The following is a 21,288-nucleotide window of genomic DNA, read 5'->3' as shown; positions in this document are numbered from 1 at the left end:
ATCTCGACCGGCCTGGGAAAGCCTTGGGATCCCCCAGGAGGAGCTGGTGGATGTAGCCGGGAAAAGGGATGTCTGGGCTACCCTCCTCAGCCTGCTGCCACCGCGACCCGGTCCAGGATAAGCGGGAGAAAATGATGATGATGATTACAAATGGTTAGAGATGTAACAGTTTGATATTAATAAATTTCCCGTTAATTAATTCAGTAGATTACCTCTGTGACAACAGCACATCAGCATCATCAGCAAAGAGAATAAGGAACATGGCTGGAGAATCATGAATGTAGACAAAATAAACCAGAGACTGGAGAACAGGGCTCTGCACAAGCCCATGTGAAATATTAGCCCTATTGTATGTCCATTCATTAACACACAGCACATAACTCTTCACTTTCATTTCCATAGTTACAAAGTCATATAGAGGAATAGAGTCAATTCAACAGTTTGGTTTTACCAAGAAAAAAAAAAGAAAAAAACTTGTTAGTCTTGTAAGTCTTTTAAGTAGCAAAAGACTGTTCTCAGTTCTTAAACCTTAAACACACTGAAACACTCTTTTGTATTAATTGAAACAAAGTTTTCCTGTTGTGCTTGGTATTATTTATGTGTTAAACTTTGTCTTTTTAACAAAGAACAAACTGTTTGATCAAAAAGAGAAGTTAAATGTTCACAGAGGTTTTCAGTTCTTAAATCTTAAACACACACAGGTGTCTCCAGTCTCAGGGGGTTTGGGGCTGTGTGAGTGGGTGCTGTGAGGCTGAAAGTCAGATTTGCATGATCCAGAAAACTAAAGTAAGTTTCATCACTTATCATTTAAAGAGAAACTTCAATACAACATTAAGATTTTAATAAAAATAGAAAAATAATGATTTATACGTGTATTAATTTATTAATCTTAAATTAAATATTTGACCTCAAAGTAAAATGGCCACATGGGTTCTTTTGGTTTGTTTCATTTGGTGAAAAATAAAAACCGCTCTTCTGCAGAACTGTGAAAACTGCTCTTTTGGAACAACTATTTGTGTTCATTAATTAACCAACTTAACCAAACTCATTTAATCTAATTACTTTTTATGGGTAGTCTGATATATGCCCAAACAAAAATTTACTCATGATGATGTTGAGACATATGTTGTCTTGAACATTTATGGATGTTTGGAATGATTTACTGTGTGATTTTGATGAAAGATTTTATTCATGATATACATACAAACAGGAGTGGCAGTCAATAAAAGCTTTTTATTTTAATCATGAATGAGAAAGAAAAGAAAATAACACTTAAGCAGTAGAACACAAACATGCAATGGACTTGAATGGATTCGATATGAAATGTAAGAATATCACATGTCACATGCACATGGAAGATTCTCTGATTGTAAGTTTAGCTGCTGGAGAGACTCACATATAGGAAAAACAAGATCGATGAGGGACTGTGTGTGTGTGTGTGTGTGTGTGTGTGTGTGTGTACGCGCGTACATGCGTGTGTGTTCTCACTCCTCAGAACACTGGTCTTTCCTCAGTGTCTGGGTCACAGGAGACTGGGAGCCCTGTGTGGCCTCACAGGTCACTGACATCTTTGTCCACTGCTCCTCCTGGAGGGTGAGGGTGCTGCTCCAGCTGTACAGACCATCCTTCTGTAGAACCTCAGGGCTGGAGCTCACCCCTGAACTCCAGCTCTTACCATCCACCTTCCAGCTCAGCTTCCAGTCTGAGGGGAAGCCCTTGTTGGCCAGACACATGAGTGTGGCCTTCCCCTGCTTCAGCTCCTCACTGGAGGGGGGCAGGACTGTCAGTGTGGGCTGAGTGTTACCTAGGAGACACAACAGAAATGAGAGCTGTGATTGGGAGTGGAGAGAAGTGACATGTGTCAGTCAGTCAGCAGAGTGTGTGATTTTTATGTTCTTGAAACAGACAGTTTACGTGTGGTTCAAAAGTACACAGACTCTGCCTCTTTCACTTCCCTTATCTCTACATCACAGAACAAAACCAAGTTCAGCAGAGCGTTGAAAGACAGTTAGTACCAATCTATAAATAAAGGTTTATTTTGAAATGCATACTCTCAAAAACATTAACACACAATTTGAAACATTCTTCACTTATCTATGAGTTTGAAATCATTATAAACATCAGCAACGCCTCATATCTTATGAATGTAAATAGTTAACAAGACTTTTAAGTGAATTAAAAAAAAAAGTGTAAATACAAAGTGAATGTAGAGACATGAAATGTGAATTCAGTTCTATTAAAGTTCAAACAGACAAATTCATTTAAAAGAAACTATTCATATAAGCTATGACATTAGTCAAGAGTTCAGTGTTGTCTGAGTTTCATACTAAAATTTCAGTGTAGTATGTCCTTAATATATTTCACATTATGTCTTAACTCTTTATAATTTTAATAACACATCTGAAAAATTCTGAGACTGATGAGTTAACAAACACATTGAAAGTAGTTGAACAATTTAATTTGCTCTTTTTTGCCTTTATTTTTGCCAAGTATTTAAGGCGGTTCTTGTGATCAGTTCTGAGATTACATTTACTGGTAAGAACTAAATGTTCCCAGAAGTTTTGTAACTCATATGCAGTGAATTAGTAATCTCCAGCATATATTTTGTCATGTGTCAGCATTATTCTTAAACATTTCAAACACATATTGAATGTCACTTTTATAAAATTAAGGCTGAAATACAAGCCCGTTCTTGTATGCACACAATTTTCCATTTTTAAAATGTTTTCATTTACATTAATAATGTACAGATTTTCAGGAAAAATCAATGAAAACATTGTTCTTCAGTAACGCCCTGACAGAGAAATGAATGTCATTTTACCAGCCCACACTGTCATTAGACTCCAAATATATAATTTATTCAAATTAAAACAAAATAGTTTAAATAAAACTAGTATTAACTGCCATTTATAAAATACACACTAGTGAATGACATTTATTTTCACAAAGAGCAGAAACTTGTACTTACGTCCAACTGACAGTTTGGTGCCTCCACCAAAAGTGTACCACAGTGATACAAACTGGTTAAGTGGCCGTACAAAAACCTCCTGCTCTAATGACTCTGATCTCTCTGTGCTTTACAGCACATTGTTTCACACTATTAACTCTACTATTCATCAACTCACTGACAGCCATCAATCAGTCTATGAAATAATTCATATTCCATAAAATACAAAAGTTTATCTGTCATTCTATGCTGATTTATCAGACTGGCTAGCACTTTACTCTTAAACTTGTCCAGTATTAAACAAACATTTTCCTCCTCACTGATCTTGGTTACTAATTAGAGACCATTTTCCAAAACAGTTGATACTGATGTTTTATGAAGATGACGTGTAGATGCTTAATGCTAAAATCCAGTTTGGTTCCTCCACCAAAAGTCCTCTTCAGTTACTCAGACAAATTGACTTGCTGTTCAAAATCAATCTAATGCAGAAACAGATGGAGTCCTGAAGACCTCAGTATTACACATCACCATCTACTGGAGAATATGGGAACTTCAGACAGTTCCTAATCACGATTTCAAAGAATGTGAGCTATACAGCAACTACTTGGTAACCAGGGAATCATAACTGATTTACAGGAAGTGTAATGACATGTAATATTTATTGTGTTTATTGTATGTCTTGATTTGTTTTGCAGTTTCCTCTTTTGTAAGACCCTGACTGTATTTAATTTTCTGCATTAACTTGACCAAATATTTAGGAAGGTGGGTAAGGACATGTCACAATGTCACCAATGGGCAGGACGCAAGTGCAGAGATTCAGGGTTTATTAATACTCTGAAGGTACAGCCATGAACTTGAACAGGCGAGTATCAAACAAAACAAACAGACAGGACAAGACACAGAACTGGGGAAGTCAAATAACAAACGGGAGACTAGGGTAACAAAGTAAAGAGACATAAACGGATAGAGCACCGGATCACAAGGCATCGCTCAGAATACACGTATGGCCAGTGTAGACTGGCCATGGGAGTTGGTGAAACTGAAGAGATTATATAGAAGAGTAAATGAGTGCAGCAGAGTGAAAACAGGTGTGGGAGATGTGGAGTGAGCAGACCAGTTATCAGTAAACAGACGACACTGACCACTGATTGGCCGCAGTTGACAGGGAAGGAGACGAGGTCGTTACAGGACAATGTCTTTTTTTTTTTTTTTTTTCCTGAACAAACAGACAAGTTCAAAAGTTCCAAAGTTTGTCCTTGTTTTACTAAAGACACAAAGACACATTACTGATGTCTCTCAATGAGGACATATCACTAGTACAGTAGAACAGACAGACATATTGTATGCAACGTGTATGTCAGTGAACTGTAATTATTATTAACATATAAAAATATACATGATGTCATATTTAATATAGGATGGTGAAAGACAGTCATATTGTAATTAAAGACTATGTCTTTATCTATGAGCAATACGGAAGATCATTTCCATACAGAGAGGAGACTTTGCATTGGCAGCACATGCTTCAGTGCTCTGGGAGTGTTTATAGCCCTGTGAGTTTAACACTTGATGACTGAGAGCTGCCTGCCCTACTAACTTAACCCACAGACACCATGACTTTCATCACCATCTTCATCTGGACACTGACTCTCTGTTTTCATGGTAAGATTTTACATTAACTCTTTAAACAAAAACATGTGTTGGGGACGAAATCATGAAACTTTGTTAAAAGACAAAAAAAAAAAGAAAGAAAAAAAGAAAGAAAGAAAGAAAGAAAGAAAGAAAGAAAGAAAGAAAGAAAGAAAGAAAGAAAGAAAGAAAATGTTTTACAGGCCGGAGACACACATATTAATTTATCATATATTTTATATTTTTTGAAAACATATAATGTAACTTAATTTTTTTTTTTTTCCCCCTTTATTTCATCTCAGAGTCCAGAGGACAGGTGACTGTGTCTCAGACTCCTGAAGTGAAATCTGCTCCTCCAGGAGACACAGTCACTATTAACTGTAAAACCAGTCCTGCAGTGTACCGTGATAGCTATGGTGATGATTGTGTATTCTGGTATCAACAGAAACCTGGACAGGCTCCTGAACTCCTCATTAGATATGCTAACCAGTTACAGTCAGGAATTCCAAATCGTTTCAGTGGCAGTGGATCTGGGACTGACTTCACTCTGACCATCAGAGGAGTCCAGACTGAAGATGCAGGAGATTATTACTGTCAGAGTACACATAAGATCAGTGGTAACTGGGTGTTCACACAGTGATATAGAGCCGTACAAAAACCTCCCTCAGTCAGACTGCACAGAGACTGCACTGCTGCAGCTGGGACCTACTGCAGGTGCTGAGGGGGAGGATGTGATACAGTACAATGACACACTCTGTGGAGGGGAATCATGCACTATACTCTCTCTACACTCACAATAATCATTCTATACTAATAAATGTTTATGATTGTAAAGGGCGGGCAAAGAGAAGGGCACAGAGACAGGAGTGGCAGTGCAGAATTTTGCGGTTCATTGGAGGAAGCATGAGCTCATTGTGAAAGAAAGAAGAAACTTTGCAATCCGAAAGTGAAACAAAATAAAGTAAAAAACAAAATAATTCTATAGGCCTACAACTAAACAAAGTCTGCTCTGGCCTCCAGTGATAGAAGTCTAAACCCAGCAGAAACCAGTTTAGCCTTTTAGGAAAAATAAATAACTCATGCTCTGGTACACCTGGACAACAGGCAGGGACCCTTAACAGGGACAACAGACAGGGACCCTCAGCAGGGGCAAGAGACAAGAACATATGACAGGGACAAAAGAACAGGGAGCTCCCACACACATACATGTAGTTTGGTGGCCAGCACCACACAACAGACAGAGGGGGTGACAAACAATAGAGCATGACTAATATATAAATATATAAGGTTATAGTTAAATAAATGTATCAACTGAAATTTACATAAGGCTATTTAACCAATAATCGTGTGTGGTCCCCTCAGGTAATTAAAGATGGTATTTCCCTCCACTTTGCCTCTTGGAACTCAATAAATAGCCTGTGTTTCCACACGTACCCCTTTTCATGAAGGACCAACCTGGAAAGATGACTCAGGCAGATAACAATGGATAAAGGTGAATTACAGAATCCTTCAGCAACTAAGATTGTGCACTTAACTCATAAACTGAAAGTAAATGAAAGGTTGTGGAAGACAAATGGTAGTTGGTGTTATTATATATTGCATATTTTATGTGTATGTATTCTGTCCCCTTGTGTGCGTGTCTACTGTGCACGAATTGACAGATAGGTAAACACTCAGCATAGAGAGGCTTGAATGAAGACCCAGGCGCAGAGGTAAAGTTCATTCATCTTTACTTGTATGTCTTCGGCAATCATGTGGTTTCTCTAACACTGATTTTGTGAAACTGAAATAACAAGAAATAAAGCATTTAGTCTCGAGGTGGGACATACATTATAAAACATTTAAGAGATCTGCTACAGACAGAATGTAAAATGCAAATAATGTAAAGAAAATGTTACAGATTAATGCTGTATAGCTTAGGCTATAATTTGAACTGCTGAATACAACAGCGCTAACGGCTGAGCTAGTGTAACAGTATGGCAAACACAGTGGTGAGCTGCTTATGTTACACAGCATCACAAAGTGTATGCGATCGCTAAATATGCACCCACATACAACTGAAGCTTCTCTAAGGCTTCACACGAACAGAAAGAAAGATTATTTGGCAGAACCGTAAAATGACATCTACACTAAATGCTGGAGACAAAATGGCAGAACAAAGTGTGATGTCACAAGTCACATGCATGAGTTACACCAATGAGAAAGAGGCCATCTCTTAAAGTGACCTCACTTAAGGCAGCCTTCCTCACTGCACTAAGAAAAGACAGGTAGGAGGTGCTAAAACCCAGAATGAAGTATAACATGACAGTATGTGATAAATGAGAGATAAATGAGGTGGAAACTAAACTGATGGAGTGGGATATATGTACGGCCACCACACACAGCCATCACAATGATGGAATATTGATACAATAATGAATATTGATTAAATCAGTGATAGCAACACGGATCACACACACACACACACACACACACACACACACACACAAAAAGGCACAAAGGTTTGTACTTATATCCTAGTGGGGACTCCCCATTGATTCCCATTACTCTGCAACTAAAGAATACTGACCTATCCCTAACCCTTACCAAACCCCTAAACTTAACCTTAACCGAGGAAGTGTTTTGACACTTTTTGTTTTATCATTAACAACAATATAGTTTAGAAAACTGTTCTTCTCCTACTGGGGACCAGCTTTTTGGTCCCCACCAGCCACTTATTTCAGATCATGCTATCTGACTGGGGACTTGCCGGTCCCTTAAAATATAGCTGTTGCATAAATATTGCGTTTATGGTACATAATTATTAACTGATTCATAATTAGTTCCATAATTTCATGTAATTAATAAATAAGTAAATGAATACATAATCTATTCGATGTAAGTTTAAAAGATAATTCTGATGTGATCTGATGTATAGGAAATTCATTTGATGCAGTAAAATGCAATAAAGTACAAAACAGCACGTTTTGCGAGAATGTGTTGTCGCCTTTAGCGGAAGTGACAGAATTTAGGTTTCTCACTGAACCCATGTATTACTGGTCATCAGATATCTGACTTGAAGAATCTCTTTTCATAACAAGCAGCCAATGAGGCGCTTGTTTTACTTGTTGAATGCAAATGAAAGTTTGTGTATGCCACCACTAGGCATCATTAGTTTGTCTGTATGATATAATTTGTTGATATGCTTGTACTCTGTTCATTTACATATAGTTCTTACTGTGTGACTAAGGTGTGGATCAGAGCTCATACGTGACCAAGTAATAAACGCCCGTTTCGAAGAACCGACCTGTGTTTGTGAAGAGAGCTACAATAGCAATACATGGGGCGCACACACACACATACACACACACACACACACACACACACACATACAAATGCAAAATTTCAAATACTTCAAACTACAGTTCGTACAAAAATAGTGAATATACAATATAATTCTGATACTTAAGAAGTGATAAGTCAGTCCTGCAACATTAATCAGACAGATTAATTGTGTCATATATCGTCCAAGCTAAGACAGTGTTCAAGATGTATAGCATTTTTCAAGAAGAGTTTGTCAGCTTTCTTAATTTCATGACAATTTCAAAGTACACAGTGAGAAAAGAAAATAATATTTATCTTACATCTCATTGTTTTACTAAAATCTTCCTAACATTTCTAATTTAAAAAACACCTCTGAATATTCGTAAGTTAAAACACATTGATTTTAGAATTTTAAATACCTTTTCGTTTCTTTCTTTCTTTCTTAATTTAAGGTCAGTCATTAAATCCCCTTCAGAGAGACAACTATCAGACAACAAGTATTACAAATAACTTTTAGCATATTTTTCTTCCTATTTCTGCATTATTCTTAAAGATTAAAAAAAGAACATTAAATATGATTCATTTGAACTGAGTCAAGGTTACTACATAAGCTGGTTCTTCTCATAAGATCAGTTTCTGTTCTTAAAATATTTTTAGATATCACAGTTTAGTCACAGTTTATGTCATACACAGGAAGTAGTACAGATTACAACATCAATCAGACATCTCCTGTAGGGGCAGCTGACCAATCATCTCTGGTTAATAAGTTAATAATAAGCGTATTCCTGAGTAGGGTAGCAGCTGGAGGTGGATCAGAGATGCCAGTGTTCATAATAATAGACAGGAGTGCAGGGTGAAATTATTATCAAATTTAATAAAGTATTCAATAAAGCACAGAGCTCTCTACAGTTCAAGAGAAACAGGCATGTGTTATTGTAAATGCACAAGGAGTAGGATGTATTCCAATATTAATCAGGCATCTTCTGCTGACAACACATCTTTAGTCTTCAAGGCTGGTCATCCCTCAGTGCCAGGCTGTCTGTGTGAGGATAAACTATTTTACACAAAGCTAATGATAAGAGAGAGAAAGTCTGAAGATATCCATGTTCTAGCAGCTGTACAGGGGTCATCTGTGTCTCACCCAGGGTCACTATCTCACTATCTTAGTTCTAGGTGTCCTCCATCAGCACTCCTGCAGAGACATCTTAAAACAGGACAGAGCGCAAACGATATATTGAAAACGATATAATCGATATATTTGAAATCTTTGTCATTCTTTCATCAGCCCAGGTACAGTCCACATTATATTTGCATTTGTAACACAGACTGTTATTGAAATTTGAAATGTGACTGCTAAGTTTCAAATTTGTCTGGTAAAATAAATTCTTTCCAGACACTGGGCCAGCAAGAAATAATCCTAGCGGAAACCCTGCTGTATACGTATATGTACAGTATATGGTGCATGTTATACACTGTGCGTGTGTGTGTGTGTGTGTGTGTGTGTGTGTGTGTGTGTGTGTGTTAGGAGTGTGCATCTCTCCCTTATAAGACTATCTGATATGTATCTAGATACGTGGGCTATGATACGATTCAGGGACGATACATTTTAATACGGAATGATTCAGTGTGAGTCGATTCAATGTGATGAGATGCAGTCTGATACAGTTCTTAACATTTGTTTTATGCAGACATTCATTTTTCATTATAAAAATCATCTTTATTAATCACAGTTTTAAGTGACACATCAGTGTTTCCACCCCTCCAGATTACTGGGCCCCCTATTGGCTGGTTTTGGTCCAAAGTTCTGCAGACACACACTGACACCCTCTCTTCTTATTTCTCATATGTGTCTTTTAGACTGGATTCGAATACAGCTTGACCCTTTTCATGTGAATACTCCCAGTTTTACACACTTGAGAAAGACAATGTACACCCTGAAAAGACTACGCATAACCTATAAAGACAACGTGTATGGTAAAACACACACATGCACACACACACACACACACGCACACGCACGCACGGGCACACGTATGCACGCACACACACACACACACACACACACACACACACACACACACACACACACACACACACCACAGAAGACTACACATTCAGTGTTATTAGTCCAGTGTTATTAGTCCAGTTTTTAAAAAAGCTTGGTGCTGTGTGTTGTGAAACTGAGAGGGAATTTAAGAAGGAAAATTCCAGAGAGTAGAAAAAGACAGAGAAGAGCTGTGTAATCAGCAGAAGGATTTTATCATTTCTCTCTATTTTCATCTCCTCAGCAGACCAGCTCTCCCTCAACCTCTTATTAAACCTCATCATACAAATATAAACTCACTCACTCATGTTTAATGACTCATCAGAATAACCTAATATTTCATTAAGCTCCTGTGAGACACTGAGATGGAGTAGATGCTGTAATAACATTATTCTCCTTAATAACATTAACGTTATTAAGGAGAATACAGGGAGTTCTCCAGTACTCTGACTGAGGGTTTGTTTGAGCTGGACTGGATGTAGGGGGGACATGAGGAGAGACTGAGCCCAGAGTCCTGCTGTCTCTCTCCTGCTCCTTTTGACAGCTCTTATCACTGGGATGATCATCCATAGAAACCATCAGATAGTGAATCTACTGCCACACAGAGAACTGACTCAGCACCAAACTCATCAGCACTCACTCACTCACAACATACAAGTCAAAAGGAGACATGATTGAGAGAGGGGAATCTCACTGACCAATCATTTTTCCTACAGTGCTGTCCAACTGAAAGACTCTTAGGGCTCTATTCTAACAATCTAAGTGTATGGTGTAAATGCATTTAGGGAGTATCCAGAACCACTTTTGCTAGTTTAATGGCGAATAATTTGAGTGCACGGTAAGGCGCAAGGCACAAAGGGGTTGTACTTAGCCTCTTAATTAATCCTCTGTGTGCTTTGGGTGTAACATGCAGTAAACCAGTCAGAGTGTCAGCTGCCATTCCCTTTCAAAACCACCTGCACTGGCACCTTGACGGATTGCTATCCCAACGGCAGACTTAGCACCTGGAAGGGAAAGACTGATTTGCTGATTCGCTCCCTCCCAATCCTCTGTCCAATCATATACTCTATTTTTCAGTGAAACAACTGCAGCATTACCTTTGACCAGGTTTTTGTTGGAAGCTTTCAGTTGCATTCAGAATTGCAACGTACCAGCAATGCGCATGAATACACCTCATTTTAAGACTAACCGCCCAGATGGACACAAGTTCTTTTGCTATTTATACAACCTGGGAGCTGGAAGGGAAAATGTCGGCCTGAAACTAGCAAAGACACTTGTGTTTTGCTTTATGCCGCGTTACATTAGCTGTAAGATGAATGTCTCATACTCAGATACTCAGAGACAAGAACACAGTTCTTTCAGTGTTGCTGTTCAGCCTGTCTGATACACCGGAGTTTAATACAGAACATTTACTGTAAATACGACTGCTTTGTAGTTAATATGAATCTGATGTATTGTGTATTGCTGTGTGTCTGTGGTGTAATGCAGTGAGAAGAATGTCATGCGAAGATGAGGTTAAAAAATAAAAACATGTCTGTATGTTTCAGTGTTTTATAATCTGCATTTATAATTACGGAATGAGAAAGGCCGTGAGGCTGTCGTGTAATCCAGTGAATAGTATGTGAAGATCAGGTTCTAAAATATCATGTGCATTTATAATTATATAATGACTGTAGTGAGTGAATAGCTGTAGGTAAAGAGGAGAGAGCGGTGTAGTGTGTAATTCCTCTCCTCCACAGAGTGTGTCATTGTGCTGTATCACATCCTCCCCCTCAGTACCTGCAGTAGGTCCCAGCTGCAGCAGTGCAGTCTCTGTGCAGTCTGACTGAGGGAGGTTTTTGTACAGCTCTATATCACTGTGTGAGCACCCAGTCACTTGTATAGTGTTGACTCTGGCAGTAATAATCTCCTGCATCATCAGTCTTGACTCCTGTTATGGTCAGAAAGAAGCGAGTCCCAGATCCACTGCCACTGAAACGATTTGGAATTCCTGACTGTAACTTCTTAACAAATCTAATGAGGAGTTTAGGAGCCTGTCCAGGTTTCCGTTGGTACCAGAACAGAGCTTCTTCTCCATTACTCCAGCGACGCACTGCAGGACTGGTCTTACAGTTGATAGTGACTGTATCTCCTGGAAGAGCAGATTTCACTTCAGGAGTCTGAGTCACAGTCACCTGTCCTCTGGACTCTGAGATGGAGGGAAAATTAAACATGATAAATACTATAATGCAATAAATAATTTATTACATAATAAAAACACTACTACTGCTGCTACTACTGCTACTACTACTAGTAATGATAATAATATAAGATATTGTAAAATTATAAAATATTTAATTACATTAAATGTTGTTTAAAATAAAACATATGATATAACATCTTACCATGAAAACAGAAAGTCAGTGTCCAGATGAAGATGGTGATGAAAGTCATGATGTATGTGTGTTAAGATAGTGGAGGAGGCAGCTCTCAATCATCAAGTGTTAAACTCACAGGGCTATAAACACTCTCAGAGCACTGAAGCATGTGATGTCAATGCAAAGTCTCCTCTCTCTATGGAAATGATATTCCTGGGTAATGTCAATACGGTAATCTATGTATGATGAACTTGAGTAAAAAATGAATGTGAACAGAATTTTTGTCAGGCGTCTCTCATCACTATAAAGTACATTTAATAATCTCTACTCAGAACTTTTTTTCAGCTCTGCTTTGAAATGTGTTCTGATAGATTTTTGTATCTTTTCAGAAATATCTTCTCTGAGCCTTTGAGTGACAGATGAATCAAGACAAAGAGAGAAACAGGTAGAGAGACGGGTAGAGAGAGACAGGTAGAGAGAGACAGGACTGTGGAGGAGGAAAGAGGAGATGAGGTCATTCCATATCCATCATTATCACCATTATGAGGTCACAGATCAAATGATCACATCACGGATTTACTAAGGTCTGAGGTGACAGGTCAAATGATCACATCAGAGATTCACTGAGGTCAGACGTGACAGGACACACAATGCCCAGATATGTGGAGAATCTTTCATTTTTCAGTGTGGGATAATGAATATACATTCATATTCAACAAATATTTCCTGACATATTTAATTTTCTATGACGAAAAAATATGTTTTGAACCATATTCCACACTGCATAGAGAACAGAGTCTATAATAAAATAATAACAGTTCTCAGTCAGTAAAGTGCAGCTGGTCTGTTTCACACAGACACATTCATATGGAGTGTATCAGTAAATCATTAAAGGACACTGAAGTGAGTCTATGTTGTCCAAGCTGAAACTGAAGTCAGTTCTGGGTTATGAGGGAGTTTTCAAACTCTCTAACAGTGTCTCTGCTGCATGGCTTTGTCCACTCCAGTGTGACAGAGGTTTTTGTACGACTGTTTCATTACACTCAAACACTGTGGTACACTTTTGGTGGAGGCACCAAACTCATCCTGAAAAGTAAGTGTTTTTCTCTTCTTTCCCTCTACAAAATGTGCTTGTTTTTTTATTTAATATGATGAATATTCACAGGAGAGACAGCTAGAGAATTTGTAAAAAATATTTTGTTATCAATGCAACAGACAAATTATATGCTTCAATTCAGAGAACTGCATTTCCACTAAAAAATTGTTTCATGAGGAACAGAAACAAAAAACTAAAGAACAGGTGTTAGATCAAAACATTTGAGAAAGCATTGCATTTTGCAGAGACTAACATCAGAGGAAGGTAATTTTGTATTTCACACTGTAAATTGTGAAATTGTTATCACTCTGGTTCAGTTTATACATGTCAGAATGATTAAGGAATTGAGAGGCAGTTGTGACTACATTTTCAGATAACTAGACATGAATACTGTGTCGGGAGCCTATATCTAAAGTATTATATATGTTAAATATCAAATATTTAACAAAGCGAGAAAGTGTAATAAAACTGCATACATATATTCTCATGACATTTACCGTACTAGCTAATCATATGGCACATTTTTAGTAGAAAATATACATTTGGGATCATTAATGGTGAAGTATTTAAATAAAATGTCTTGAAGTTGTAAAATGTGCGAACAGAAAGTGACTGTTACGGTTTCAGATCCTGAATTTCAAACAAGAGTTTGGAAACTTCAGAGGTCCTGTAACTGAAATGCAAAAATGTGTGATTAACAGTTAACTTCAGATTCAGTTTGCGATGAATATTGGAATTTGTTTTGACCCCGATGTGTCTGTAAAATTACTGAGAAAGCCAAAAAAGTATTCGCTGTTTTTCAGGCACCTATATGTTTTGCATGTGCTCGTTTTCTATGAAATAATATGATAACATCAGAGAATGTTTTGACTAATAAACAATACTTAAAGTTTTATGATCTGTTCTCAGTGAATGCTACCTTTTCTCTTCACTTCTTTCTCTCTCCAGCTGGACCTACAGTGAAGCCCAGTCTGTCTCTGCTCCCTCCCTCTCTTCAGCAGCTCTCTGAGGGCTCTGTCACTCTGGCCTGCCTGCTCAGTGGATACTCCCCACAAGGGGCGCTGGTGAGCTGGACGGTGGATGGCTCAAAGGTGACACAGGGCGTTCTGACCAGCACAGAGGAAGAAAAAGGAGGCCGTTACAGCCGTAGCAGCACCTTGACCCTGGAAAAATCTCGCTGGGAAGAGGGAGAGGTCTACGTCTGCATGGTCACCCATGACGACCAGATACAATCCGCCTCCTTCCGCAAGAGTCACTGTGAAGGCTGAAGACTCCTCGTTTCATCTCCAACGACACTGCGCCACCTCAGGGAGAGAGAAACAGTCCAGTCCCTGGTCTTAGTTGGCCTCCACATGAATCTAGTGTTTTAGTCCTGCTGAGAGTAACCTAAAGCTAATCTGATTTAATACAGTGTAGATTAACTGATTGTGAAGAAACCCAATAGACTGTCTCAGTGTTGTTATACATGATGATTCATTTCTCTTAAAACCTATCAGATTTTAAATGGTAAATCCTTTATTTAGTGCTGACGCTCCCTCTTGCTGTTCTCCTAATAAAGCTTGATGCAGGAAGACTACTTCATGACTGCTGTCCTGTCTCTTGTTTGTCCATTACGCTGAATCACTGTAAAAAGAAGAGGCTGACTGCACTCTGTCAGAGTTAATAATTACACTACACAGAGTTAAATGTATTTGTATGTGATTCTGGAAACGGATCAGGTCTCAGTAGAGCTGTGCTGCTTGAGTGAGTTTGTTTTTCTGAAGAATGAACATCTGGTGAGAGTGCTGATCTATTCTGGGAGGAAGAAAACCACTCAGTCCTGTCTATGCAAATCTGACTCTCACCCCCTGGGCTCCCAACACTCCCAGTTACACAGTCTTACTGGTTAAAATAATCTAGACTGGGTCATTGTCGGGGTGAAGTGGTTTCAGTTCTGGAGGAGATGAGTCTGAACTTGTATTACATCATACAGGGATATAACTGTCCATATGTGTGCGTGTTTAAAACAGATGAGGAAACATTTCTGCTTCTGCATTCAAGTAAACATTAGGCTTTCATTCTTTGCCATTTTAACCCTCTGGAGTCTGAGGCCTGTCAGCCTTGACATTTTTATGTATTTCACCCATTTAAAAAACACTGATGTGATGTGTTCGTAGACAGTCTAAACATATCAAAACTGATGACCCATTATTTAATGATTTTCCAATGTGAAATGAGAGTGTGAATAGAAAGTGGAGTGAATTCTGTTTAGAGATGAAAAGGACCAGTTAGATATTTGACTCCGCTTTCAAGCTGAAGAACTATATGAACACAAAGAGAAATTCTTTATCAGTGTTTCAGCTCTGAGCTCTCTTACAGTGGGACTGAATCAGTCCTTTATAAAAGGTTTATACTGTGTGTAAAAACTCCCTTAGATGGTTTTCATTAGGTTCACCTCTGAGTGTCTGACTTCATTTACAGTGTTTACATCTGCACAGAAACTCTTTTGCACTCTCTCTAAACTCACATCATATATATCAGCCTCACATTGGTTATTAATGCGTAGTTAAGGTTGAGACTGGCTGAATGTAAAATTGAGTATTTGACTGAGTTTTACAACACTACATGAATAAATCATTCACAAGATGGAGTCAGACTGTTTCTTCCAACACTTGTATCAGTTTAATTATTTCTGGTGTATGACTGTGCTTCTGGACAATGAGAGTCAAATGGCTTTAATCTCCATAGTTCTACAGCTTAGTTTTCCCTTTAAACAGAGAATGACATTCACTGGATCATCAAAACTGCATCTGTCACTGTGACATGTGAGACAGCGAAGAATGAAAATCTGAGGATGTAAGGATTCAAACGATGTGAGTGTTTATGTACTTAGTTGAACAAACTGACTTAAGGACATTGATATGTAATATAAGCCCTGAGCAGTGTTAGCATGTTAGCTTTAGATTTTTTAGATTAACTACGCAATGTTTTTGTCAGTCTAATACCACTGACAAGTGATTCCATGCTATCTATAAGAGTGTCTGCATGATGATTCTAGTCAGACATTAACCCTATGGAGTCTGAGGCCTGTCAGCCACTTTTGAGGTAGTAAAAAACATTGATCCCAAAGTGTTACATATGCTTATATGTGGTCTGAGGTCTGTTCACACTGCAGTGAGTTTAGCCCCTGGTTAAATTTAGACTGACAGTGGATTTCCAGCGGCCTTGACTAACAGTGGTCTGGGAACATTACACTGTGTTCACATTATTATGAAGCCTGGGACAAGAGGAGACCTAGTAAGGTGCACAGACTTTCGGAAGGACAGTGGCTCTTTCAAAAAGAATCCCCCCCCCCCCCCCCCCCCCCTTCCACCACCACCCCGCCACCCACAAACACACACACACACACACACACCTTGCACAGATACACACATGCACACACTACTTTATGTTCCAAACTTCACTATTACCTAGCTGACTAGCTGGCCTGCACAAAAACAGTGACCAGTTGCATATGTCACATACACATCAAGCTAGTTAGCGAGCGATAGCTCACTGGTTATGTATCCAGCCTGCAAAGAGAGTCGAGGGCAATCTGCAGCCATTACCATCACTTTGGCTCAGAGCATTTTCTCCTGACTAGCTAGTTAACATATTCACGTTTGAAGGAGCCGGTGACTGTGTCAGTGGGGCCAAAGCCAGTGGCTGCTGAGGGTAGGGAGGACTAATAACTGTTTACTCTGAACTAAGTCGACTCTGTAATGCACGTAATCAACAGAGTCCCTCCCAACCAGTCAGCAACTATCTGACTGATATATCACTCTTGTTCACAATGATTATGATGAGACTCACGTATATGTACCGCTGGTCCTGTGTGCACATAACTAATAGGTTTGATATGAAATCGATATGTTGAGTATGGTTGTGTGGCTGTGGTGTAATCCAGTGAAAAGCGTTGTCACCTGAAGGTTAGATCCTAAAACATGTCTTTGTGTTTCAGGGTTTCATGATTTTTATTTATAATTATGGACTGATTATAGTGAGTGTAGATTTAGTGTAGTGTGTGATTCCTCTCCTCCACAGAGTGTGTCATTGTGCTGTATCGCATCCTCCACCTCAGCACCTGCAGTAGGTCCCAGCTGCAGCAGTGCACTCTCTGTGCAGTCTGACTGAGGGAGGTTTTTGTACGGCTCTATATCACTGTGTGAACACCCAGTTGTAACTGATGTAATGTGCACTCTGACAGTAATAATCTCCTGCATCTTCAGTCTGGACTCCTCTGATGGTCAGAGTGAAGTCAGTCCCAGATCCACTGCCACTGAAACGATTTGGAATTCCTGACAGTAACTGGTTAGCAAATTTAATGAGGAGTTTAGGAGCCTGTCCAGGTTTCTGTTGGTACCAGTGCAGCTCTTCATTTCCACTACTCCAGCGCTTCACTGCAGGACTGGTTTTGCAGTTAATAGTGACTGTGTCTCCTGGAGGAGCAGATTTCACTCCAGGAGTCTGAGTCACAGTCACCTGTCCTCTGGACTCTGAGATGAAAAAAAGAGGGATAAAAAAAGCTTTTTAAGTTACATTATATGTTTTATAAAACACAAAACATGCAGTAAATTAATGCTTGTCTCTCAGATCTGTAAGACCTTTTCTTTTCTTTTCTTTCTTTCTTTCTTTCTTTCTTTCTTTCTTTCTTTCTTTCTTTCTCTCTCTCTTCTTTTTTAGCCAAATTTCATGATATTGTGTACAACACATGTTATGTATTAAAAAGTTAGTGTAAAATCTTACCATGAAAACAAAGAGTCAGTGTCCAGATGAAGATGGTGATGAAAGTCATGGTGTCTGTGGGTTAAGTTTGTGGGGCAGGCAGCTCTCAGTCATCAAGTGTTAAACTCACAGGACTATAAACACTCCCAGAGCACTGAAGCATGTGCTGTCAATGCAAAGTCTTCTCTCTCTATGGAAATCATCTTCCTTATTGCTTGTAGATAAAGACATAGTCTTTAATTACAATATGACTGTCTTTCACCATCCTGTATTAAATATGACATCATGTATATTTTCTTATTTTAATAATAATTACAGCTTACTGACATACACTTTGCATACAATATGTCCGTCTGTCCTACTGTACTAGTGATATGTCCTTGTTGAGAGACATCAGCAATGTGTCTTTGTGTCTTTAATAAAACAAGGAAAAACTCTGGAAACTCTGAACTTATATGTTTGCTCAGAAAAAAAGAAAAAAAAAATGGACATTGTCCTGTAACGACCTCGTCCCCTTGCCCTGTTGACTGCGGCCATTCAGTGGTCAGTGTCGTCTGTTTACTGATAACTGGTCTGCTCACTCCACATCTCCCACACCTGTTTTCACTCTGCTGCACTCATTTACTCTTCTATATAATCTCTTCAGTTTCACCAACTCCCATGGCCAGTCTACACTGTGCCATACGTGTATTCTGAGTGATGCTTTGTGATCCGGTGCTCTATCCGTTTATGTCTCGTTACTTTGTTACTCTAGTCTCCCGTTTGTTATTTGACTTCCTCAGTTCTGTGTGTTGTCCTGTCTGTTTGTTTTGTTTGATACTCGCCTGTTCAAGTTCGTGGTTGTACCTTCAGAGTATTAATAAACCCCTGCCCATTGGTGACATTGTGACATGTCCTTACCCACCTTTCTAAATATTTAGTCAAGTTAATGCAGAAAATTAAATACAGTCAGGGTCTTACAAAAGAGGTCACTGCAAAACAAATCAAGACATACAACAATAAACACAATAAATATTACATGTCATTACACTTCCTGTAAATCAATTATGATTTCCTGGTTACCAAGTAGTTGCTGTGTAGCTCACATTCTTTGAAATCGTGATAAGGAACTGTCTGAAGTTCCCATGTTCTCCAGTAGAGGGTGATGTGTAATACTGAGGTCTTCAGGACTCCATTTGTTTCTGCATTAGGGTGATTTTGAACAGCAAGTCAATTTGTCTCAGTAACTGAAGTGGACCATTGGTGGATGAACCAAACTGGATTTTGGCATTAAGTGTCTACACATGTCAAAAACATCAACATCAACTGTTTTGGAAAATGGTCTTTAATTAGTAACCATTTAAAAGATCTGTGAGGAGGAAAATGTTTGTTTAATACTGGACAAGTTTAAGAGTAAAGTGGTAGCCAGTCTGATAAATCAGCATAGAATGACAGATAAACTTTTGTATTTGATGCAATATGAATTATTTGATAGGCTGATTGATGGCTGTCAGTGAGTTGATGAATAGTAGAGCTAATAGTGTGAAACAATGTGCTGTAAAGCACAGAGAGATCAGAGTCATTAGAGCAGGAGGTTTTTGTACGGCCACTTAACCAGTTTGTATCACTGTGGTGGACTTTTGGTGGAGGCACCAAACTGTCAGTTGGACGTAAGTACAAGTTTCTGCTCTTTGTGAAAATAAAAGTCATTCATTAGTGTGTATTTTATAAATGGCAGTTAATACTAGTTTTATTTAAACTATTTTGTTTTAATTAGAGTAAATTATATATTTGGAGTCCATCTAATGACAGTGTGGGCTGTTCAAATGACATCCATTTCTTTGTCAGTGCGTTACTGAAGAACAATGTTTTCATTGATTTTTCCTGAAAATCTGTACATTATTAATGTAAATGAAAACATTTTAAAAATGGAAAATTGTGTGCATAGAAGAACGGGCTTGTATTTCAGCCTTAATTTTATAAAAGTGACATTCAATATGTGTTTGAAATGTTTAAGAATGATGCAGAAACATGACAAAATATATGCTGGAGATTACTAATTCACTGCAGATGAGTTCTGGGAACATTTAGTTGTTACCAGTAAATGTAATCTCAGAACTGATCACAACAACCACTTTGAAATACTTGACAAAAAAAAGACAAAAAAAAAGAAAAATTAAATTGTTCGGCAACTTTCAATGTGTTTGTTAACTCATCAGTCTCAGAATTTTTCAGATGTGTTATTAAAATTATAAGGAGTTAAGACATAAGGTGAAATATCTTAAGGACATACTACACTGAAATTTTAGTATGAAACTCAGACAACACTGAACTCTTGACTGATGTCATAGCTTATATGAATAGTTTCTTTTAAATGAATTTGTCTGTTAGAACTTCAATAGAACTGAATTCACATTTCATGTCTCTACATTAACTTTGTATTTACACTTTTTTTTTAATTCACTTAAGAATCTTGTTAACTATTTACATTTATAAGATATGAGGTGTTGCTGATGTTTATAATGATTTCAAACTCATAGATAAGTGAAGAATGTTTCAAACTGTGTGTTAATGTTTTTGAGAGTATGCGTTTCAAAATAAACCTTTATTTATAGATTGTGACTAACTGTCTTTCAGCGCTCTGCTGAACTTGGTTTTGTTCTGTGATGTAGAGATAAGGGAAGTGAAAGAGGCAGAGTCTGTGTATTTTTGAACCACACATAAACTGTCTGTTTCAAGAGCATAAAAATCATACACTCTGCTGGCTCACTGACACATGTCAGTTATCTCTCCACCCAATCACAGCTCTCATTTCTGTTATGTCTCCTAGGTAACGCTCAGCCCACATTGACAGTCCTGCCCCCCTCCAGTGAGGAGCTGAAGCAGGGGAAGGCCACACTCATGTGTCTGGCCAACAAGGGCTTCCCCTCAGACTGGAAGCTGAGCTGGAAGGTGGATGGTAAGAGCTGGAGTTCAGGGGTGAGCTCCAGCCCTGAGGTCCTACAGAAGGATGGTCTGTACAGCTGGAGCAGCACCCTCACCCTCCAGGAGGAGCAGTGGACAAAGATGTCAGTGACCTGTGAGGCCACACAGGGCTCCCAGTCTCCTGTGACCCAGACACTGAGGAGAGACCAGTGTTCTGAGGAGTGAGAACACACACACACACGCATGTACGCGCGTACACACACAC

The 21,288-nt window shown here is 38.6% G+C and overlaps 2 gene segments (V, D, J or C); one reads left to right on the top strand and one right to left on the bottom strand.

The window, feature by feature from the left end:
* The window catches only part of LOC115825275 (Ig kappa chain V-III region MOPC 321-like), a 31,080-nt gene extending 9,827 nt beyond the window's left edge, over positions 1-21,253 (top strand). Inside the window, 3 exon segments of the V gene segment in view lie at positions 13,694-13,700; positions 19,737-19,768; positions 20,929-21,253. Coding sequence covers positions 13,694-13,700; positions 19,737-19,768; positions 20,929-21,248 — 359 coding nt within the window.
* LOC115825273 (Ig kappa chain V-III region MOPC 63-like) lies at positions 1,485-18,189 on the bottom strand. The segment is given in 5 exon segments: positions 1,485-1,804; positions 2,969-3,002; positions 16,155-16,171; positions 17,579-17,890; positions 18,141-18,189. Coding segments are annotated over 5 exon segments (732 nt in total).
* Positions 21,254-21,288: the final 35 nt, after the last annotated feature.

Source organism: Chanos chanos, chromosome 12, assembly GCF_902362185.1.
Source record: "Chanos chanos chromosome 12, fChaCha1.1, whole genome shotgun sequence".
NCBI classification, from domain to species: Eukaryota; Metazoa; Chordata; class Actinopteri; order Gonorynchiformes; family Chanidae; genus Chanos; species Chanos chanos.
Note: the sequence above shows the minus strand (reverse complement) of the source record. Positions and strands in the feature narration are given on the sequence as shown.